Here is a 22449-nt window from a genome sequence, read left to right as displayed (position 1 = left end):
ATAAAGTACAGTTTCTTAATTTTTCTCATAAATAGTTTAAATCTTACTTTAATTTAAAAAACTTATATTTTCATTCAAATGTGTTATGTAAGATTCAAAATAAAACTACAAATATGCATTAACATTTTAACATAAATAAAATGCAATACAGAATTGCTGTTAATATTACAGACAGTTCATTTAGTAGATCATAAAATCCTCAAATTATTTGTTAACTATTTAGTCATTATTTATTATGATTTTTGGTATATATCTAGTTATTCGTAATTCATCTAAATTTGTTTTTTCCCCTAGGATAATTTAATGGCAAAAAAATGAGGCTATGCTACCTTATCCTTATTTACAAATATATTTATAAATGTGGATTTCATTACAATTGTATATATAGTAATGCTCTCAAAAATACTAAAGACATCAACAGGGGGGTTTTGTACTTTTAATTTTCTTTTGCTTTTTTTGACTAGCAATTTTTATAAAGTAATGATATTTTTATAAGTGTAAATTTATTTTAATAGTCATTATATTGAAGCAATTAGTTCATGTAGGAAGAGATAATCTCTCTAGTTATCCTTTACATTGTATTCAAGCACTGTACTATTTAGAAAACAACAACACATTTTATGATGTAGTTGAATTTTTCACTTGATTTTTACATGTATATATTTTTCAGTCTCATGAAGATTGAAGAAGCTAATGTAAGTAGAAACAAACATGTTCGAATAACATGATTTTAGTGAATCACCTGAGATGAGCTAAATTTTGTATGTTGTGCCTTTGAAACACATTCTGTGGGTATCACTGAAAAATATAGCAAAGTTTTTAATCCAATGCCATAAAAAATTTTAAAAATAAACAAAGATATAATTCAAAAACTTTCAAGCTTTCAAAAAAAAAATGATTCATTAAAAACTTCTTGAGCTTTTAGCAACTATAATCTAAAATGTGAAAAACAGTCATAAAATATATTCCTAATCATTCTGTATGTATATAATTTATAATATATATGTTTGTAATTAAAATATTAAAACTGATTTTAATAATTAATGTATATAGTAAAAAGTTACTAAATGACTTACTGTTGTTTGAAAACATGCAAATAAATTAACTAAGAATGGATGACGAATAGAATTAGCCACTTCAAATATCCTCCTTTCAGCCATAAGACCTTCTATTTCATCTCTAGCAATTATATCTCCTTTCTTCAAAGCTTTAATTGCAAAATACTCACCAGTGTTTTTATATCTACTTAAAATTACCTGAAATATTAACATATCTTAAATAAATTACTGCTAATAAATTTATCACATTATTTTTTTATAATTAATGAACAATTTAAATTCCATTAATTATCTCTTACTTTGCCAAAATGTCCTCTCCCTAAGACACTAATAAACTGAAAATTTTCTAAACTCATTCCTGACTTAATCACCATACTGTAAATAAAAATTATTAGCTTGTTTAATTACAGTGCTCATATATAATAATAATAATAATAATAATAATAAGTAAATTACCATTCTGGTTCTATATTACTATTTTGATACTCCTCAGGAGGAAGAATATCATCATCTGGATGTTCAATAACAGGTTCCGGTGAAATTGATTTCCTCATTACAAGATTATCAAGTGAAGAATCTTTGCTAACGTCATTACTTAAGAAATCAAATTCATCCAAAGCTGTCTGAAATTTAGAGAGTTTTTTTTTTATAATTTAATGCTTCAAATAATCACAATTCAACTACTTTTTCTAAAAATTTGTTTAAATTTCCATAATAATAAAAATGCAAGACCCAAGATCTTTCATAAAAATTTTTAAAAAACTGCAATAGTTATCAATAAATAGTGCTTTAAATATAAGTTTTATACAAAAAACGAACAAACATGCTAAGGCTAAAAGAAATTTATAGATTTGATATAAGTAGAAAGAACTGATTTGAATTTTAAACAATTTTCAAGTAATATTAAGTAACTTCAAATGATATTTTGAAATGTATTTCAGTTTTAAAGAAAATAGTTTTGATTTATTTATATATTGTACTATTTCCAAATTTTATTTTTTTGTTATATTTATTCATTATTTGCAAATAAACTTTTATATAAAAAAGTTAAGAATTTCAATTCTGTTCTGAATATTAAAAAAGGTACTTTAACAACTATATTCTTGATTTTTATAAATTTAAGCTTTGAATATGAATGATTAAGAAATATATTTAACAAGTAAATCTTTTTAAAAAAATTGTTTTGTTTAAAACAGTTTAGTATTTAAGCACTCATTGATATTAATAGAAAATTTGATAGCTGAAAGAATAAAGATAATAAAGAGTATTTAACAGTCTAATATTTTTACTTTATAAACAAATTTCTGTTTATACATTTAACATTTTATAAAACTGAACAAACTTTTTTTTATAATTTAAACATGCATTTATTCTTTATAAAATTTAAAATGATTCAAAAATACTTACTCTTACATCCATTTCTAATGATGTATTGTAATTGGTAGATGATTTATCTAAACTGCATTTTTCTAAATAATTACTTCCATCTAATTCATTTGGTTCAGTTATTATCGGAGAATCAAAATTTAGTTTTGTAACTACACTGTCATCATTTTTATTTTGAATATCTGAATAATAAAAATATTCTAAATATACATAGAGTATATAAAGAATACATAAATATCTAAAACATTTAATTTCTTACTAGGAGAAATAATACAATCTGTTGAAGGACTAATTGTTGTTGGTTGTTCAGAGCACGCCTGAGGCATTGCACGTTTCATAAGTCGTCCCCAAGTTGCAACATTTATATTCATTTGTCCAGGACGAAGAAAATTTTTTCCTATTAAAATTTTATTAAGAAATTTTCAACTAACTTATTTTAATATATCACATTAAAACAATAATAATAATAATAAATATACATAGATAATGAATTATTTTAGAAACAAGATTAGTTGATTAATTTATATATATATTAAATAATCACACTTATGAATTTCATCACCATCTATGCTAGGATCTATTATGTCCAATGCTTATTTTATGACTATATCAAATTAGGGGAAAAAATCTTTAACACAGCAAAGCTCTCATTTTTTCATATAGAATAAAAACAATTAGTTATGAATAATTTCAATAAAACAAAAAATTTTCCCGAAGTTCTTATAAAACAATAAAAAAAAATATATAAATAATAAAAAAAATATTTGTAAGGTTTTATTGTCTTTTCAGTTCCTAAAAAATAGAATTCTTAGTTCTATCTGTTTATTCAAGCAAAAATAATTTAAAATTTAATTCTTATAAATAGCAAGGAAAAAACAAACACAACTTTAAACAAATGTAAACAAATAAATGATGTTTTTGTCTTTTTTATTTCAAAGTTTTATCTTTTTTAATAAACTAAAGAACAGTAATAAGCCAACAAATAAAAATAATCCATAAAAAATATAAATAAAATAAAGCATTTGTAGAGAGAGTTAAATAAAAATTGTAATATTTTAAAATAATTGATTATTATGCTGTTATTTATCATTAATAACAATACTTTCTACTTTCCAAAACCAATTCAACACTTGATCATCAGAGTGAGAAAACTAAAATTTTTCTTAATAGTTAATAAATATTTCTTTTATAAGTTTTCTTATCACCAGCTTCTTAATTTTCTGAATAATATTGTTTTCAAAAAATAATCATCATTCACCAAGTCAAGATAAACTTTAAAAACATTAGAATCAACTTTAAAATATTAAATTACCTTTATGTTTAAAAAGTTTCCTTTGCCTTTGAAGTTTTGGTTTCCGAGATATCATTGGATTGAGGAATTTTATCTATTTGAAAGAAAATGTTTTAAAAAGTTAATATTAATAGTAAATAGAATTTAAAATAATATATATATATATATATATATGAGGGGGTGTTCAAATGAAAAGGTATGAAATGTCATCACAACCAAACCAGTTGAAAAGGGAATATGCCACTTTGGGATACCATAGTAAGACATCTAGGACACGAATCATTCGTGTCCCTAGATGTCTCACTACGCACGAGTGCCCACACATGACGCAGGAAAGAAGCAGACAGTTGTGTGTTCTATCCAATTGATGCAGCAGTGAGTGTGAGGACATCATGGCGTTCACACTGCAAAAGTCAATGATTGAGGAGCAGCAAGGAGTTATCAGATTTCTGTCTGTGGAAGGTGTTAAACTGGCTGATATTCATCACTGAATGGTGGCTATATATGGGGGAGACTGTGTGTCCGACAAGTCAGTGAAAAAGTGGAGTGCCTGCTTTCGTGAAGGCCGGGAGTGTTTGAGTGATGACCCGAGACTGGGCCAGGCAAACATGGTAACATGTTGCCCTGCGACTTCCGTCTATTTGGTCCACTCAAAAAACATCTCAAAGGGAAGCACTTCAACTTGAATGATGAACTGAAGGACACAGTGGAGGACAACCTCTTGTCACAGCCACAAGAATTCTGGAAACAGGGAATCCTTTGGCTCATTAAACAGTGGGATAGTTGTGCTCAGGCCTCTTGTGATCACTTTGAATAAAGACTTCAATTACACCCACAGTGTTATTTCATACCTTTTTGTAATTATACCCCTCATATATATATATATATATATTTTATATTTTAAAAAAAATTTAAAAAGTCAAAACAACAAAATATAGAAATCTATCACAAAATAAATGCTTAAGAATTCGGGGGGGGACAGAAATTTTAATTTTATCTCAAAATTAAATTTCTAATTCACCGAAAGTTATGATTTAAATAACCACCACATTTGCCAAGCTTAATGATAATTCATAAACTAGTAGATATTATGGCGAGTGTTTAAAAAGTTTGCTATTTCTGTTCAAAGTTATCATACAGAGTCCAGCAGGGAAATATGTCTTTTTCAGAATAATCTTACATAATTATTTGTTTAAGAAAAGAAAATTTTATTTTTCCTATACGAACAGAAATGAATACCATTTAATAATGTAAAAAGGAGCCCATCAGGTTCAAAAATAATGTCATCCAAATGACATCAATCTTTGTCAATGCATTCCTGCAACCTTGTAAAGAAGTTGACTATTGCTTGCTGAACCACGCTTGCATGAGTGATAATTTAGGTCTAAATGTAAAATCCCTCAAACTGACTTCTCTGACATCTATAGAATGAGAATATGTCTTTTTACTAAATGATGAGGGCTATATTCTCCATCTTGTCTCACCAGTTCAATGTTTTCATGAGTCAAACAATTTGTTCGACTCCATAAGCATTTCTTAGCAATGCTGAACCCATTGTTCTCAGGATTTTGATCCATTTCAGAATAGTGTTCTGACTCAGAACTCTGTCATGCCATCCAACATTAAAATGAGTTTGAAATTCTGCTGAGTGAGTCACTGAATAACCAACTTTTAAAAATGTTTTAATAATAAAAGTATAATGCCATGGCTTCATTGTTACTGAAAAATAGCACCACCTATTGAATGAAACACAATTGTTTTCATAGTGATCAGCACTCCCAAGGCAGATATTATAACCAACCTAAAAATGTCGTACACCCCTGCCACACTCTTACACATAATAATTTACTTCTAATGCATACAAAAATATTCAAATATTCAAAACCCTTTAGTTTTTATATTTTTAATATAATTTACATAAATACCTGACTTTGGTAAATAAAAAGATAAGAATAAATTTTCTTAACTTTTTTTTTACTAGATTTAATATTTGATTTTTATTGAATTAAATATTACAATCATTAAATATTCTACATTTGAATTGTTTTGATGAATTATAGTATTCCGCATGAGTTAGACATGAAGGATCAAATTGTTAATTTATTATCTAAGGAATTGGATGCATCTGATCTATCAGGGCATAATAGAATTTTAAAATCGATATAATAAAGTATCAAAATTACTTGTACCATCAAAAACTGGTCTAAAAACTGCTTTGTTTTTACAATTACACCAATTTTATCAATTGGCATAATCAATTAAAAATACAAAAGCCAAATTTCAGAAGACTGAGCTAAAAATAATAGGACATCTACTAATCTGAAATCTCAGATTGAAATTTATAGAAAGGTAATCAAAATGCAGAAAATGTATAAAAATCACATGATATCATAAGCAATATGTTACAATGTTATAATTAAAATGCAGCAGAGGGGGTGCTGTCGAGTAACTGTCGTTGCTGGTGACTTTTTGCCAGAGAAATTCTTAACACTATTTTATAGTAAACTATTGAGTTTTTTTTTACTTAATTAGCCATGGAAGTTGGTACGTCCTTGCTTTTGTGTCATTCTGAGCTATTGCTAGTTCTACTTTTCTAGAAATGTTCCCACGTACTCCCCGGGAGTGTTAAATCACACCCAAGAAGAATGGAAGGGAATTAAACATCATCATTCACCGAGTGATCCTGATGCAAAATACCCAAAATTAGAACATTATTTTAAGAGACAATCTCCTCCGGACTCAGATAAGGAAGAAATGCCATCCTTACAGCAATATTTGGAGACTACTTTGAGTGCAGTAATGATGCAATTGAAGTGCATCGAAGAAAGGCTCGCCAATTTGGAAATGGCTAACCAGTCAACATTGTCTTTGGTAAGGAAACTGGAAACTGACTTTTCAAAAATGTGTTCGCGACTAGATAAAGTGGAACAGCAACAACGATTAACTTTGGACGACATTGGTGAGTTACACTCCTTTGCCTATGATAGACAAGTTAATGCTTCCAACAGAAGCAATTTAATGTTGTTTAATTATAGTATTCCACATTGTTTAATTATAGTTATTCCACATGAGTTAGACATGAAGGATCAAATTGTTAATTTATTATCTAAGGAATTGGATGCATCTGATCTATTGGGGCATAATATTGTTGGTATTTCCCATTTGCGGGGTAAAGCTCGGGAATTCTATTGTATCCAGTTATCGTCCTGGAAATGTTGAAATTATTTATTGCAAAAGTTTCGAACGAAAACTCAACAAGAAGGTGGGGCAAGTCCGGTGAAGTTTAGATTGGCAACGGATCTTTCGTTTAATTTGCAAGTTTGCCGTAAAAACCTGGTAACTTTTTTAAAAGACTACCGGGAAGCTGGTCGTTGTGTTTTTTTGCGAGATGATGTATTGTATGTTGACAATAAGAAATTTACGTATTCCATCTTGGGCCAGCAATTAATAGAAGTTCTTGTCTCTTTTTTATTTTGAATTTTCCTTCCCGTAACAGTGAAGGTTTGGCGAGATTTTCAACTTTGTCGTGTCCGGTCCAGTCTAGTTCGGGATGTTGTTCAGACTCGTTGCTTTTTTGGAATTGCTGTGGATTTAACAACAAGTGCTCACTGTTGGATTATATGATTAAAAGACCAGTTTAATTTGTTTGGCCCTGGTTGCGACCTGGATGGTTTCTATAGAAGGTGATTTTCTTGCTAAGTCTCTTCCAGTTAACTGGAAGTATTTTATGATTCCAGCTGAAAAACCATCAGGCCCGGGCAGGCCCCACGGTGGAATTTTGTTCTTTTTTGATGAAGCTAGAGGGCAATTCGAGTTACTGGAAACTTACCCTGATTTGATGGTGATTGGTTTATCACATTACTCGGCTTCCAAACCTAGGAGTATCTTGGTGTTGGTAGTATATGGCAGTTCGCTAAGGCAGCAAGGCTTACGTCTAGATTTGTTTTCTTCTATTTTGAATTCCTGGTCTTCGTATTACCACGGAACTGTGTTAATGGGCGATTTTAATGTCCATATTGGCGAGGAAATCGATTCACATCTGAATGTAGCTTCTAACATTTTCGACGTCAGACAGTCAAAGGATCTAAAGGTCAATGCGCCCGGGAGACAGTTTCTGTATTGGTTGATTGAACATGATTTCATTCTCCTCAATGGTCGCAGTAACGGAGATTTTCCAGGTGAATTAACTTTTTGTCGAAAGTGGGTAGCTCAGTTATAGATTTTATAGTCATTTCTCAGAATCTGGTTTACAAGGTTGAATCCTTTCGTGTTAGTTCTCTCTTATCTTCTGACCATTTTCCAGTGGAATTACAGTTATCGACCAGAAACAGAATTTCCTTTGTTGATGGGCCTCATTCCATCAAGACTCATTTTGTTTGGAATGATTCTAAAATAGAATCTTTTGGTGATGCAGTATTGCAGAGTTTCCGGAATATAAATTTTGATTCTGAGTCCGTTGATGATTTCTATGGTTTAATTATATCCGAGCTATGCTCTATAACAAGAAGTCTAAATGCGTTAATTGAAAGTGCCGAACCTTACAGGAGGACTCATCCCCCTTGGTTTGATAGGTCTTCTACATCCAGAAGTGAGCGAGGAATACTGCACTGGGCAAGTTTTGCAGATCAAATAGTCAGGCTGATTTGGCTTCCTTTTTAAATTTGAAACAACAATATAATTCACTTATTAGGGCGAAAAAGAGGAATTTTTTTGTAGTTATGCATTTCAATTGGCTGGGATTAGGGACTCTAGAACCTTTTGGAATTGGGTGAGTAGTTTTTGCCGGGTCAGAAGTATGCCAGACCAAGAGATTTCTTTGACTGATTGGTTTAATTATTATCAACAGTTATTTAGTCTAAATATGTCAAATTTACCTCTGATCCCGTCACTACCGATGACTCCTCATGTTGTTGATCCTACCTTAGACCTTCCTATCTCTAATTCAGAGGTGAATACAGCAATTCAAAAGATGCGAATTTGCTCAGCTCCCGGGGTGGACAGTGTTTCTCCGTCTTTAATTGCTTACTCTACGGCTACTTTGGTTCCTTACTTGGTCAAGTTATTTAATTGGGTTTATGACACTGCTAAAATTCCGGATTCGTGGTTGGAAGTAAAGATAAAAGGGTTAATGTTACCCTAGGTCACAAAATGGCAGCGGCTGGATTTTTTCCCCATCCTGGCGGCCGCGGTGGGGAAAAATTTTTTCCCTAGAGTTGCGACGTCGACGCCTTGGAGAATTGTTCCCTGTTTGGTTTCATACCTGAGTTCGACGTTGGCAAGTGTCCTGTAACCTCGACACGGCGACTTTCATGTGTGTAAATTTGGGACAGTAGAGGGAGCCTTTTCGTGACGTCGTGCGAGAGTAATATTGGCGGGTAATTCGTAGTGGTTTTACGAACGAATATGCAAATGCTTGATCTGTGACGTGAATTCTGTTAATTTCGATTCAATGTTATGCAAATTGCCTACCAGTTGGAAACGCCTGCTGCTGTGTTACAGTTCAGTTGAACAGTCGTATTTCTTTTCATAACGATTTATCGGTTTTGCATTAACTATTAGTGGTTAATATTTGTTATTATTACTTCCTGTATTTGTAAGTATTTCTATTTCTTTTATTGCAATATTTCGCTAAGCGTTAGAAAAACCTGTAATTAGAAATTAAGGAAAGGCTTTGTTTTTTTTTTTTACCTACATCCCAACCTCCCCTCTTTTAGTTTATTACAAATTGTTCGGAAATGAGTGATTTAGTCGATTTGCTTTCCAACGACGAATTTTGGTCGAAATGCACTTGCCATGATTTTTACAAGTTGATGGAAGGCGAATTTTTGGAGTTAGGTGTACCTCCTCTTATCGATAGCGCATTTAAATTTGCTGCGAAATTAGGAATACAGCTGACCGAGGCCATTTGCATTTATTGTGATTCCCTATGCAAATTATACTACCAGAGTAATAGAGAAAGCTGTTTCCTGCGATGCATGAAGTGCCGTACAATGACTTCAGCCTTCGAAGGTACATTTAAAAGTAAATTTGGTCGCATTTCCTGGGGTAGCATTCTGTCGTTTATATGGAACTATCTTTGTCTGGAATGTACTGCGACGACCTCTGCGATTGCGGCAGGCATATCTAGAAAGGCGGGTGTCGATTGGTCCAATCACATAAGGTTGGTAATGCTTATTGCTATGAGTAATATGTCATCATTTAAAATCGGAGGGCCAAATAAAACAGTGGAGATTAACGAGACTGTCATATGTAAGAGAAAGTACGAGAGAGGGCGTATATTAAAAAGCACGAAATGGGTGGTTGGCGGAATCTGCCGGGAAGACAAGAATTGCTTCATATGTCAAGTTAACGACAGATCAGAAAATACTTTGAATTGGATCATGTATAAATACGTAAATTCAGGCAGCACTATAATAATGGACGAATGGAAGGGATACATGCATATTGACGACATCGAAGGGGTAGCAGTCGAACATAGAACAGTAAATCATTCGAAAAATTTCGTCGATCCCAAAACAGGAGATCATACTCAGAATATCAAACGCCTCTGGGGCTATTTAAAAAACAAGAAACACCTGCCAAAACACTATACTAGTGATCTATCTGACTCGTACATGTACTTGTTTATGTATAAGAAATTCTTGAATTGGCCCTCCAGGAAACCAGGCGAGAGATTTCAAATTTTTGCTCAACACTTACGCAGCATATATCCTGGCAGTGGAAAAGTGCCGATTTGGCGCGAGCCCGAAACCGTTCCTTCGGCACCCGCGACGAGTACGAAGCAGAAAGGAAACAAGAAACAAGAAGAAGGGAAAGATGTCAAAAAGCAGGAAAGTGCTTCCACATCAAAAGAAGGAAAACGTCAATCGACCAATAAAACAGCAGCCGAAGGAAAAAGAACAGGGAAGAAAAGAAATGCACCAAAAGAAAATTTGGAGGTTAGCGAAACCGGGAAAAACTTGGATCGGACAGGAAAGAAACAAAGGAAGAAGTAGCCAACGTTCATCGGAAAGTAAGTAAAAAATTACTTTTTCGCTTTTTTTAATTTGTTACATTTCGGTTAAAATCCGCGTATATTGTCGAGCTATTCAAGATGGCGGCCAGTCACGTGGCCGTCTTGAATCGAGGGAAAAATTTTTTCCCCGTCGCAGTCTCCAACGTAGGGAAAAAATCCAGCCGCCGCCATTTTGTGACCTAGGGTAACATTAACCGATAAAAGTTATCCATAAAAAAGATCCAACAGATGAGCCCGCAAACTTTTGACCAATATCGCTGTTACCTGTAGTTCAGAAAATTTTTACATCAATTTTGTCTAATAGATTGGGTATTTGGTTAAGAGAGCAGAATTTGATTCAACCAGTACAATTCGCTTTCCAACCTCGGAAGAGTACTTTGAGCAATATTCTAATTCTTCACTCCATTATTTGTAGACAACTTTCAAAAAAAAAGACAACGTTTACTTGCAGCCTTTATAGACTACGAAAAAGCCTTTGACAGTGTTGTTTTGAAGATTTTGTTATCAAAATTAAAGATGCTCGGGATCTCTTGATAAGTTTACTGATAAGTTTAAGGATATAATTCAATGTTTATTTTCAGGACTGAAAGCAAGGATTTCCACTAGTACTAGGTTTACTGATGTTTTTTCATTAGAAAAGGGTTTACCGCAGGGTGATTCTTTAAGTCCATTATTGTTTATTTGCTACATTAATGATATGGTACAAGTTTTTGATGATTTAAGCAAAGATTCCATTTCTCTGGGTGATTACAAAGTACATTTACTCCAAGTTGCCGACGATACAGTAGTGTTATCCACTACCCCAATCTATTTACAAAGGAAATTTGATAGGTTATATAATTATTCTTCTACTTTGGGTTTACGTATTAACTTATTCAAGTCGAAAATAATGATTTTTAGACATGGTGGAAGGCTGAGAAAGGCCGATAAGTTTTTCTTAAATGGAAGAGGAATCAGTATTGTTAATGAAGTTATATATTTGAAGATTCGTTTCTCAGCTACTGGCTCATTCCAAAATTACATATCTTACGTGAAAGGCAAAGCATTTTCTAAAATAAATGTTGTAATAGATATTTTGAGATGGGTTAAGAACAGTCACATGGCTTTGTGTAAGAAACTTGCAGCTTCTCTATTTACTTCGAGTTGGTCTTATGGTTTTGCCCTTTTGGGGGCATTTTTGTTTTGAAAACATTGACTATATAGAACTGATGTTCTTTCGTCGTCTTTTTAGCCTTGAGAGGTCAATCCCATCGTATGCAATTATACCTGAATTGGGCCTTGACTTTCCTTGGAAATGTTTTGTTAAATTAACCTTAAATTTTCTGAGGAACATAATCTCTGACCCATCATCCTTGGAATGTGAGGCTTATTCTACCTTGAAGAAGCTTTCATCGACCAAATCACTGAAATATAGTTGGTTCACTAAACTGGAGAGTCTATTTAATAGGATAGGTATCTCACTCTCCTTAATAGATTCATCCCCAGAAGTTTTCAAATATTATACAAATACAATTCTACAAGAGTTTGACAACCTTTTCTTGACAGAAGAAGGTGACAGGGTCCTTAAGGCTAAGTACCATCCATAGTACCCAGAAATATTAGATAACAATCGATGTTTTTACATTTATTATCAGTAGTTACCGTTTATTATTAAAAAAACGATCATTCAGATTCGGCTAAATAAGTTTCGTTTAACAAGAAAACATTTGTGTATTGATCTGCGTTCTCCAGATACATGTCCGTATTGTAAGAAAGAAAACGCGACCTTAAATCACTACAAGTTTGAGTGTGAGGATCTTGAATATTTGCGTTTATCAACACTTTCTAATAATGATCTCTGTATTAATAATGTTATTTGTAAAGATCTAGCAGATAGGATTCATGGACTATTCTCCATCAATGACTCAGTCGAGTCCATTTGGTGTAAATACAATTTATTAACTAAAGTAATTAATGTAACCCCTCCTCCTAAAAATTAATCTTATGTATGGAGTTTTTCAAATAAATAAATAAATAATTAATTAAAATGCAATATATATATAACTGTAAATTTGGCATAAAGTTGTTACTAATAATGAGACAATTAAAATTTCTAACAATTCAATACAAATTCCACTAAAATGTCTCAATTTTAATATGATTCCAATTCTTTTTAAGCATAGTAAAATTTTATCAGAAGTTTGGGCAGAACTGTAGTCTACTTCTAATTGCTATTATTGCTGAAAATACATTAATAAAAAAAACATTTAATTTTTTCCACATGTCAAAAAAAACTTTGAAAATGCTATAAAATATGTAAAAATGCCAAATCTAGCAACATTGGTTACTTTTTAGTTCTGATAGTCTTTGTTACTGATATTTCCTATCATAACAAAGTATTTCTTACCACAGTTTCCGGTTTTCATGTCACATGCTGCACAGAATGTGTTTGTTTAATTTTGCATAACATCTTAAATGGCAATTCAAAATAACTTTATTCTTTACTTTTAGCAATAGAATGAAACTATAAAATATAATACCACTTGATTGCTACTGATCATAATCTAAACAATTTTAATTACTACCTGAAACAAAAAAATTAATTTTGTTATTAAATATTAAAGAATAATTTTAAGAATCAGAAAACATGATAAATTTCTCTCGATTCTGATTAATTGTCCCATCGCTAGTTGTTACATTTGATAATTAAAGATTGTTCAAAAAGGTACTAGTCACTATTTCATCATTTTATCTACATTTTCAAAACTGTCCTAAACTGTGCCTTCATATAAATCATGTTGAAGCAATAGATTTACTATCACTTTAATTACTTTTTTGAATGTTTTCCTATATATAACACCATTACTAATATAAAAGCCTGTCAATGTGTGTGAATTCCTTACAACTCCTACTTTTTTGTCCACTTCTGGTAAAATTTTGTTTTGTTGCTCTTTATGTTACAACAATTAGTATAAACTACTTAATTTGTAAAAATATTAGCAACTTCTCCTGAAATCTCTACTTTTCTCAATTCTTCAATCTCTACATTCTCATAAAAAGTATTCCACCATGCTTGATGGGAATTTCTAGTTTATTTTTATCACGCCATATTCTTAAATTGTTTTGCATAATTGTTCTTTTTAAAATGTGTAATCAATTTTGAATTTTAATATTTTAACTCACTTTATAGGAAAGGTATTGACTTACTATCAACTGCAAATGAGATAAAAGTAATAACTTTATATGGATAGAGAGAAATTAAATTTTAGTAATTTGGAATAAAAGCTGTTAAAAAACAGTTAGTTATTTGAGTGTAGCATAAAAATAACCAAAAATAAAGAATATATTAATAGTGTGGTAATAATTTTAAAAATTAAGAAAGATCAAAGTAATTTAATATTCCTACAAAATCAGATAGTATTTTATAAATTTTCATACTCAAATTATATTCCTCTTATAATAAAATTAATAGTTAATATGATTTCAATTACAGCCAATTTTGAAAAAAAAATCAGTTACCACACACTATTATAATTCTTTTTATTAAAAATATTTATTTTATATAGTGTTTACTACATTAAAATAATTTATAATAGCCATATTATAATTATTTGTGACAATCAAATCATTTTGATTAGTTAAATTTTTTTAAAAAGAATAGATTTTCAACTTACCTCTGCAAACAATAAGCCTTGCGGTTCAAGATATAGAGCCATGCCGTGCCTAATGTCATCAATAAATTCTTCCAAACGCAAAAACTTAACTGCACACATTGAACGCCAGTCTTTCCAATAAATCTGTATTTCAAGTTCTCTTGACTGAAAATGACAATTTAAAAATAAATAAACCATTCTTGTTTTAAACATCAAATGATATGAAAATTGAAAGAATTAAACATTTAAGAATAAATATAGCAAAAGATGACATCAATTTATAAAACAGAAAAAAGGACAGAAAAATAAAATTATTTCATAGTTTCATTATTAGTTTCATAGTTTCAAGACTACAACAAACGCTGTCAACAGATTTTATAAATTTTGTCTAATAATGAACACAGTAGGTAACTAGACAACAGATGATTATAAACAGCCATTAAATATCTTTTTATAATTATATATATGTTTCAGCCGAATTGTTAATTTAGCCACTTTACAAAACATGTAGCTGTTTGATTAAACAGTACTGATTTATAATAAAGATAACTAATGTTCAGCCAGATTGTCATTACATTGCATTTTGCAATGCGACTGGTTATGATTATTGTAGTATTTATGAAACCGTGCCGGTGCTTATTCTGCAACTTGAACACTAACTATATGGTGTCTTTTCTCGGACACATGGCAAATTTCATCACTAATTTTCTTCAGTTGATACGTGTATTAAGTTTTGTACATGTTTCGGGCTGTTGACGCCCCTCTTCAGCCAACTTCAAGTCACAGATCTTTGCAAACATAAAATTGTTTTAAAACTTCTCTGTACATTAATTAATTTTTGTCATCTAATCGATCTTTTTTTCATCGAAGCCAGAGGCTCTATTGTACAAACAAATTCTTATTGGTTTTGTTGCGTATGACTGTTGATTCATTTACATAGTGATGTGGTAGATGAGCCACCTCGTGGCAAACTCCTGTTTAAAGGCATTAATTTTATTTTATTATTTTACATAAAAATAATTTACTTTTTGGTTTATATAGAAAGAATTTACTTAGTTTCCATTTATAATATGCTGAGCCAATTTTCGTTTATTTTTATACTAAAGTTTTTATTTATACATTTCTTACTTTTTATAATTTCTATGCTTTCTTTAAACTTTCTTTTATATGTTTCTTTTTCTTTATGAAGGATTTCCACATTATCTTTATCTATTTTGCAACTGTTTAGAGTACAATGGTCATGAAAAACGAAATTTATTCTATGATATTTTAAGTCAGCTATGTGTTCTTTTAATCTGACTCCCAATTTTCTTTTTGTTTCTCCTATATAGTGCTTATTATTATTACAAGTACAAGGGATCTTATATACTACGTTTTTAGTTTCAGTTATTGCTTGTTGTTTTTTCAATGGGTTGAGGTGTTTTAATCTGTTAGACAGTTTTTGGTATGACGGTGCAAGTTTAAAGTCCAGTTTTTTTGATTTCTTTGTTAATTTCTTCGTATAGGCCTTTGATATATGGGAAAGCAGTGTACTTCATATTATTTGCTTGTTCATTGTTATGTGGTATTTTTGGAGTATTTAATTTAATTTCCCATTTATTTAATATTCGTTGTGGGTAGCCCACTAAAAGAAATTTCTTTTTTAATTCAACTATGTCCTTATGTATATATATCTTCTGACTTGTTCTATGTTTAATCTTAGAATATTCCATTTTAAATGTATTATATTTGATATGTAGTGGTATATTAGATTGATATCTTATTGTTATGTTTCCCGAACTTGGCTTCTTGAACGTTCGAAATTCTAAACTCTGTTTTAATCTTTTTATTGTGATATCCAAATAGTTAATTTCTTGACTGGTTTTTTCTTCTACTTCTACTTTGAATTTTATTGCTTCGTGTATGTTATTGATTTGTTTTTTAATTCCTTCTATTGCAATTTCTGCTTTATTATATATTAATAGAATATCATCAACGTATCTTTTATAGAATTTTACACCTTATATGCTGCTAATTTTGTTATCTACATCTATCATGATTAGTTCCGCTAATTTTGGTCCTATTACTGATCCCATGCTTATTCCATCCGTCTGTGTATAGTAATCTCCATCAAATTCAAAGTAGTTGCTTCTATACGTAAATTCTATTAAATTTATAATTTCATTATTAACTTCCAGATTTTTTAGTTTATCTTCTATTAAGTCCCATGTTATTGACGGATACATGTCTACTACGTCAAGGCTAGCTATCCTAGAGTCTTCTTCAATACTGATTTGGTTTAGTTCTTCTATAAGTTCATCTGTATTTTTAATTGCAAAATGTGAGTTTTGATATTGCTTAAGCTGCTGCTTTAGAAATTTCTCTAAATTGTATAACATGGAATACTTAAAATCTACGATTGGACGAACTTGTTCTCCTATTTTGTGGGTTTTTAGTTATATGTTTAGTTTTGATGTACGTTCGTTTCCTTCATTCAGAATAAACCACTTTTCGGTTTTGTTGATTTCATGTAGTTGCTCTAATTTTGTAATTCGTCGTTTAAGTTCTAAATATATAACTTAAATAGAGTTTATAGGAAGTTTTCTAAATTTGGTATTATTCGTTATTTCTTGTTTCTTATTTTTAACCCATTCTTGGGTAGCTATTACAATTTGTTTTGATTTATCAGCCTTTATGATCTCTATTTCATTTTCTCGTAAAAAATTATGTAATGCTTTGATTTGATTTATATACTGGAAGTAAAGATCAACAACTGCCGAATTATCGGGCTAGCAAATGGGTATAGTAATATTAATAATTAAAGTTAATTTGCTACTAGAGTTAGGCGTTAGGCGCCATCTCTTGCTAAATTTAATAATTAGAATTTTAATTAAATAATTTAAATAATGTTGTTTATTTATATACTGGAAGTAGTTTTTGTCTTTAATTATTGATTTTTTTCCCTCTTTAGTTACATATTTTTTAATTCTATTACTCAATTTCATTTTCATAATACTTGAATCTGCTTCTGGAAGATTATTACATAATTTGTCTAAATTTGGTATTATTTCTAAAATATCCGATTTATTCGGACCATTAAAATCTAGACCTTTATATAATATTTCTTTGATGTTTGTTGGGATGTCGATTTTTGTTTTATTTAGAATAAGGTTTTCTTTCCATACGTTTATTTCGTCTATGGTTGGGTATTGGAATTTCTTAACTAATCTTTTATATTTGTTTTCTTCATATCTCTGGTTATGTTCTACTTGCTCGCTGGTGATTTCTAAATGCCTCGATTCTTTCTTTACGTTAATTTTTTGTAAGGTTCTTTTTAATCTTCTAATCTTAATGTATTTATATTGTATTGCTGCTCTTAGAAGATTTATATCATAATTTTCTTATTCATATCAATACTAAGATATTTATATCACTAATACAGTTGAATCTTGATAAGTTAAACTTTGTTAACATGAACCTCTTACTAAACTGAATTTTATTTTCATCCAATTTAAACTCACCTGAACACAAAGCATTTTGTATTCCTAAGTCAAACAGTTTTGAAGAATGTTTTGATTACTCAAAATCTAAAATCCCAATGAATTTACTTCATGTTTAATATTGTGTGCTTTCTGTTGTATTTTTAACAGGTCACTTAAAAACCATATTAAGACAAAATGATATAGAATCAAACATTTACATTGGAAGAAATATATGTTAGCACAAAAATACAAAAAATACAAAGATATTTCTAATGTAAAGTAACAACTTTATTCTTAATTAGAGAATCAAAATTTTATAAGTAATATTCTCTTTTTTCAAGTATTCAAAAAGGTTTTCTAGAAACTACATCAAACATAAAACAAGTTGTTTTTGAGCAGTGGCGTAGCGTGGGTGTCAGCCGCCCGGGGCAGAGGAAAATTTTGCCGCCCCCTTATTTAGGTATTTTTACAAGATATTATTATTTATTGTGAAATTTTGCCGCCCCATAAAAGTGCCGCCCGGGGCGGGCCGCCCCCACTACGCTACGCCACTGTTTTTGAGACAATCAAAAATTTCTAAGACATTGTCCAGCAGAAAGCAATGGATTATTGATGTCAAACTCATGAAACAAACTTATTTCATTAATAGTAAAAATAAGAAACATATATTATTTAAGTCTGTCTATATTGTTTGTATTCACAATCTTATTATATCAATGGCAATTTCTGTAATTTGAAAATTCTTTATCCCTTCCATTTTGAGTTATCAAGAGTTAACTATACATTTGTCAGTTTACAAAAACAATTCTCAAAACAGCTACATTTTATTACATTTATAAAATGTCTTACCCGATCAAGATCAATACTAAAACGCTGATCCCAAGCTTGTTGGCTGCATTGTTTCCAAGTTGTTTGTCCAACTGTCACATTATCTAATTTTAAACAAGCCATAATTTCATCTGTAAAAAAATTTTATAATTACTTTTAAAATTTTTATTTGATATTATATATATATATTAATTTAAAATTTTATTCATTTTTAAAATAAATTTAATTACTTGAAGTTTCTTCTTTAATGCTGTAAGATTTTGAAGAACCTCGTCCTGTTAAACCTTTACTGGCTCTCATTAGATTTCGAAGATCAGCTGGACTGTAAGGTCCATGATCTTTACGTGGTAAACGACCTGGCACATCTTCGAGTAAATCTTGACAGCCCATTAACCTAAATTATTATTTCTTATTTTATATATTGTAATAATTGATAAATATATTGCAGATTAAACACAGAGTTTCTAACATGTTAATTTTTGTTCTTCTCAGATTATGCATTTTATCAAGTTTCTCAATGATTAAGTACATTTTAATTGCTCTAATTTTCACTAACAATTCACTTTTAATCTAAAAAACAAATATCTCCAAAAGCAAAAGCATATTTGATTGAAAAAATACTATAAAATATCAGCAACTTCTCAAATTACAACAAAATTGGTATAAACTTAAAATGTCATAAAATCCAGTTATAACTTAATTAAAGTTAAAATTAACAGAAAAATTTGAACATACTAATATATCAGTAATTTCTATAAGCATTCATATTTATTATTTTAATTTTTGAAACATGAGAAAAACAATTATATTAATACATAACTATTTAATGTATTTACTTTATGGAAAAAATAAATATTAAAATTTATTTTTCATTCATAGTGGCAGTGCATTTGTAGTAAGATATAATGATTTATTAGATTTTAAATATACCTGACTTCAAGTTTTCCTGTAACAGCAGCAGGTTTAGAAAGAGAAGTACCATATGAAGGCAAAGGTGTTTCTTTAGCACCATAGGGATGAATAGTGGGCGGATATAAAACTGGACTAGCAGCCTGGCTGCTTTCTAATTCATGTTTCAAAACATCTGCTTTGGAAGATCCTGGAGGTAATTCTTGACGACAAATTTCCAGTGATTTTCGAATTAAATCCAATTTTTGGCTTGATTCAGACAAATTGATTTGAGCCTAAAGATTTTATATATTAATAAAAAAAGTAAATTAGAATTATAACTTATTAAAATTTAAGAAAAATGTTTATTCTGTACTATACAAATAATTTTAAAAGCATTGATATGTAAAATTAAATGTAAATTTATTTATTTAAAAAATATTTATAGTTACAAGTTAAAAAAATTAATGGAATTTCTATAATAATTCTTTTTTATAATTAGTTACAAATTGAATTTTAATTTTCTTCTTTATTAATTATAAAAACAAAATTGAAAAAGAAAACTGTTACAATTGACTGATTATAACTATAAATAACTACAAAAGCTTAGGGTGACACCACATCAAAATTAATTAATCAATAAAACAAAAGAGAAAACTTCTGTCTTCTTACATGAAGTCCTTTAATTATAAAAATCATCTCACACAAAATAAAATAACAAACATTAGTTAGCTTATTGAAAGTACTATTTTTGATAAATTATTATTATTGCTTCCAGAGAACTGAACAAATTGGAAATTCAAAACTGGCATTTTAAACAATCTTACATAAAAGGAAACTTACTAGCTTCAATTTAAGACCTTTTATATTAGATTTAGAAGATATTTATAGAGTTATAAGGAAATTATCTTCAGTGATAAAAATTTTAAGCAAGACAAAAACTAAATCAAAGATGTAGATAAAGCAGGAACACACATATTAAAGCTAGTCAAACACTTAGATAATTTTTATTACATTTACTATACCTGTAGCTCTTTGTCTAAAAAGTTCAGAAAACATTATATTTTGATTATAAATAGAATCCAGCCAATACCCACTTCAATGCCATTTCTGGAGCAATTATATATTCTCTAAACACATTAATGTAATTAACAATCAGAATGCACAACATTTGCATATAGATTAGATTTGGTTACTGGTTAACAGATTTCTCTTGCTGTGCAAAATTACTAGCCAAATTTACTTAAAGTTAAAAATTAATATTTTCCATAGTTTTATCGTATACAGTAAAAACTGCTTAGGCAAACCACCTGCATTCGATGGGCACCTGTCAAAACGGGCAAAAATTTCTGGCACAGAATAGTTTATACATACATAGAGACTTTGTATAACTTCCTGTATTAAATGACCACCTATGTAACGTGACCATGGGCATCAAGTTTTGGTTAGAAACAACATACAACGCTGTAATAAATTACTACTTCCACAAATATATCTTGTTTAAACTATTGTTTGAACCCACCTCAGGCACTTCTTCCATTCTTGAAATTAGGTGCAGGTGTTAATGAATTAGTCTAGCAACAAAGGAAATTCATTTCAGTTTGTTTGAAAATGTCCAAAAAATGAAAGAAATGCAAAGTGCTGTTGTTAGAAGACCATGTTAAAGTTATCAGAGAAAGTGAAAGTGGTTTATCACAATGGCAATTAGTGGCAAAGTTTAATTGTGGGAAAATGCAATTTATTGTACTGTAGACCTTCAGTATTTTCCTTAGGGGGTATAAAATATTGTACATGATACAATTAATTGGCTAATCTTATCATTTGATAACATTTATTTTATTTATTTATTTTTTGAAGCTCATATACAATAAATGTGTGATAAATAGTTTCTGTATCAACCTACCTTATTTCCGCAATATTTTTAGAAAAATAATATCCAAGTAATTTTCGCACGCAAAATATTCAAAAAACAATAAATGCATTAATGCAAAAATCAGTTTTACAGGCAACCATCCTTTTTTGATTCCACAATTGTCATTGATGTAATGAAATCATATTATGAGAATAAATAATAAAATCGTTTTATTATTAATTAATAATTTTTCTTATTATACGAGGGCTGTTCGAAAAGTTCTCAGCCTTGCCTATATGCGGTGCTGTGATCAATTTAATTTTTGGCGGAAATAATTCAGCCATCTTTGCTAAAGATGTGATACCAATTTCTGCTTGATTTGTCGTTAAGTTTTGCCACAACAGCTTAGCAGATAGTCAGTGTGCACATGCTTTGTCAAAAATGGAGAAGACAGAGACCTGTGCAGTCATAAAATACCCGACGAAAAAAGGTTGACCTCATCTCAAATCAAAGCTGACATGGATGAAGTTTTGGGAGAGTCTGCTCCTTCATACACCACTGTGAAAAAATGGACAGCCTTTTTAAAGTCTGGCAGAGAGAGTGTGGAAGATGACCCTTGCAGCAAATGGCCATCAACTGCTGTCGCTGAAGAAAATATCGGAAAAGTTCACAATTTGGTGTTAGCAGATCGCTGTTTGAAAATGCGTGAGATAGCTGAGACAACATGCATTTCTGTTGACCGGGTGCACCACATCCTAACCAAAAATTTGGGTATGACGAAGGTCTCACAGCAAGGTGGGTGCCGTGTCTACTGACCGCCGAGCAAAAATGTGTTTGCACTTTGATGTCAAAAGAGCGTTTGGACTTCTGTCAGAAAAACCCACAGGATTTCTTGCGTCGGTTTGTGACTACTGATGAAACATGGATCGACTATACACTCCTGAAACAAAAGGACAGTTGAAACATCACAGTTCATCGCCACCAAAGAAGGCAAAGACAGTTCCATCAGCGGGGAAAGTGATGGCCTCGGTTTTTGGG

General features: G+C 30.3%; 1 protein-coding gene across 1 annotated transcript in view; it reads right to left on the bottom strand.

Annotated features, from left to right (window-relative positions):
• The window catches only part of Pkn (serine/threonine-protein kinase N), a 75734-nt gene that overhangs the window by 10357 nt on the left and 42928 nt on the right, over positions 1 to 22449 (bottom strand). Inside the window, exons 6-15 of the mRNA XM_067284183.1 lie at positions 19602 to 19855; positions 18902 to 19065; positions 18693 to 18802; positions 14404 to 14547; positions 3757 to 3829; positions 2704 to 2841; positions 2466 to 2626; positions 1515 to 1681; positions 1358 to 1433; positions 1077 to 1256 (exon numbers count right to left, since the gene is read on the bottom strand). Coding sequence (XP_067140284.1) covers positions 1077 to 1256; positions 1358 to 1433; positions 1515 to 1681; positions 2466 to 2626; positions 2704 to 2841; positions 3757 to 3829; positions 14404 to 14547; positions 18693 to 18802; positions 18902 to 19065; positions 19602 to 19855 — 1467 coding nt within the window. The remainder of the gene's footprint in view (positions 1 to 1076; positions 1257 to 1357; positions 1434 to 1514; positions 1682 to 2465; positions 2627 to 2703; positions 2842 to 3756; positions 3830 to 14403; positions 14548 to 18692; positions 18803 to 18901; positions 19066 to 19601; positions 19856 to 22449) is intronic.

Source organism: Centruroides vittatus, unplaced genomic scaffold, assembly GCF_030686945.1.
Source record: "Centruroides vittatus isolate TY-2023 unplaced genomic scaffold, ASM3068694v2 scaffold_1152, whole genome shotgun sequence".
Taxonomy (NCBI): domain Eukaryota; kingdom Metazoa; phylum Arthropoda; class Arachnida; order Scorpiones; family Buthidae; genus Centruroides; species Centruroides vittatus.
This window is presented reverse-complemented; position numbering and strand designations above follow the sequence as displayed.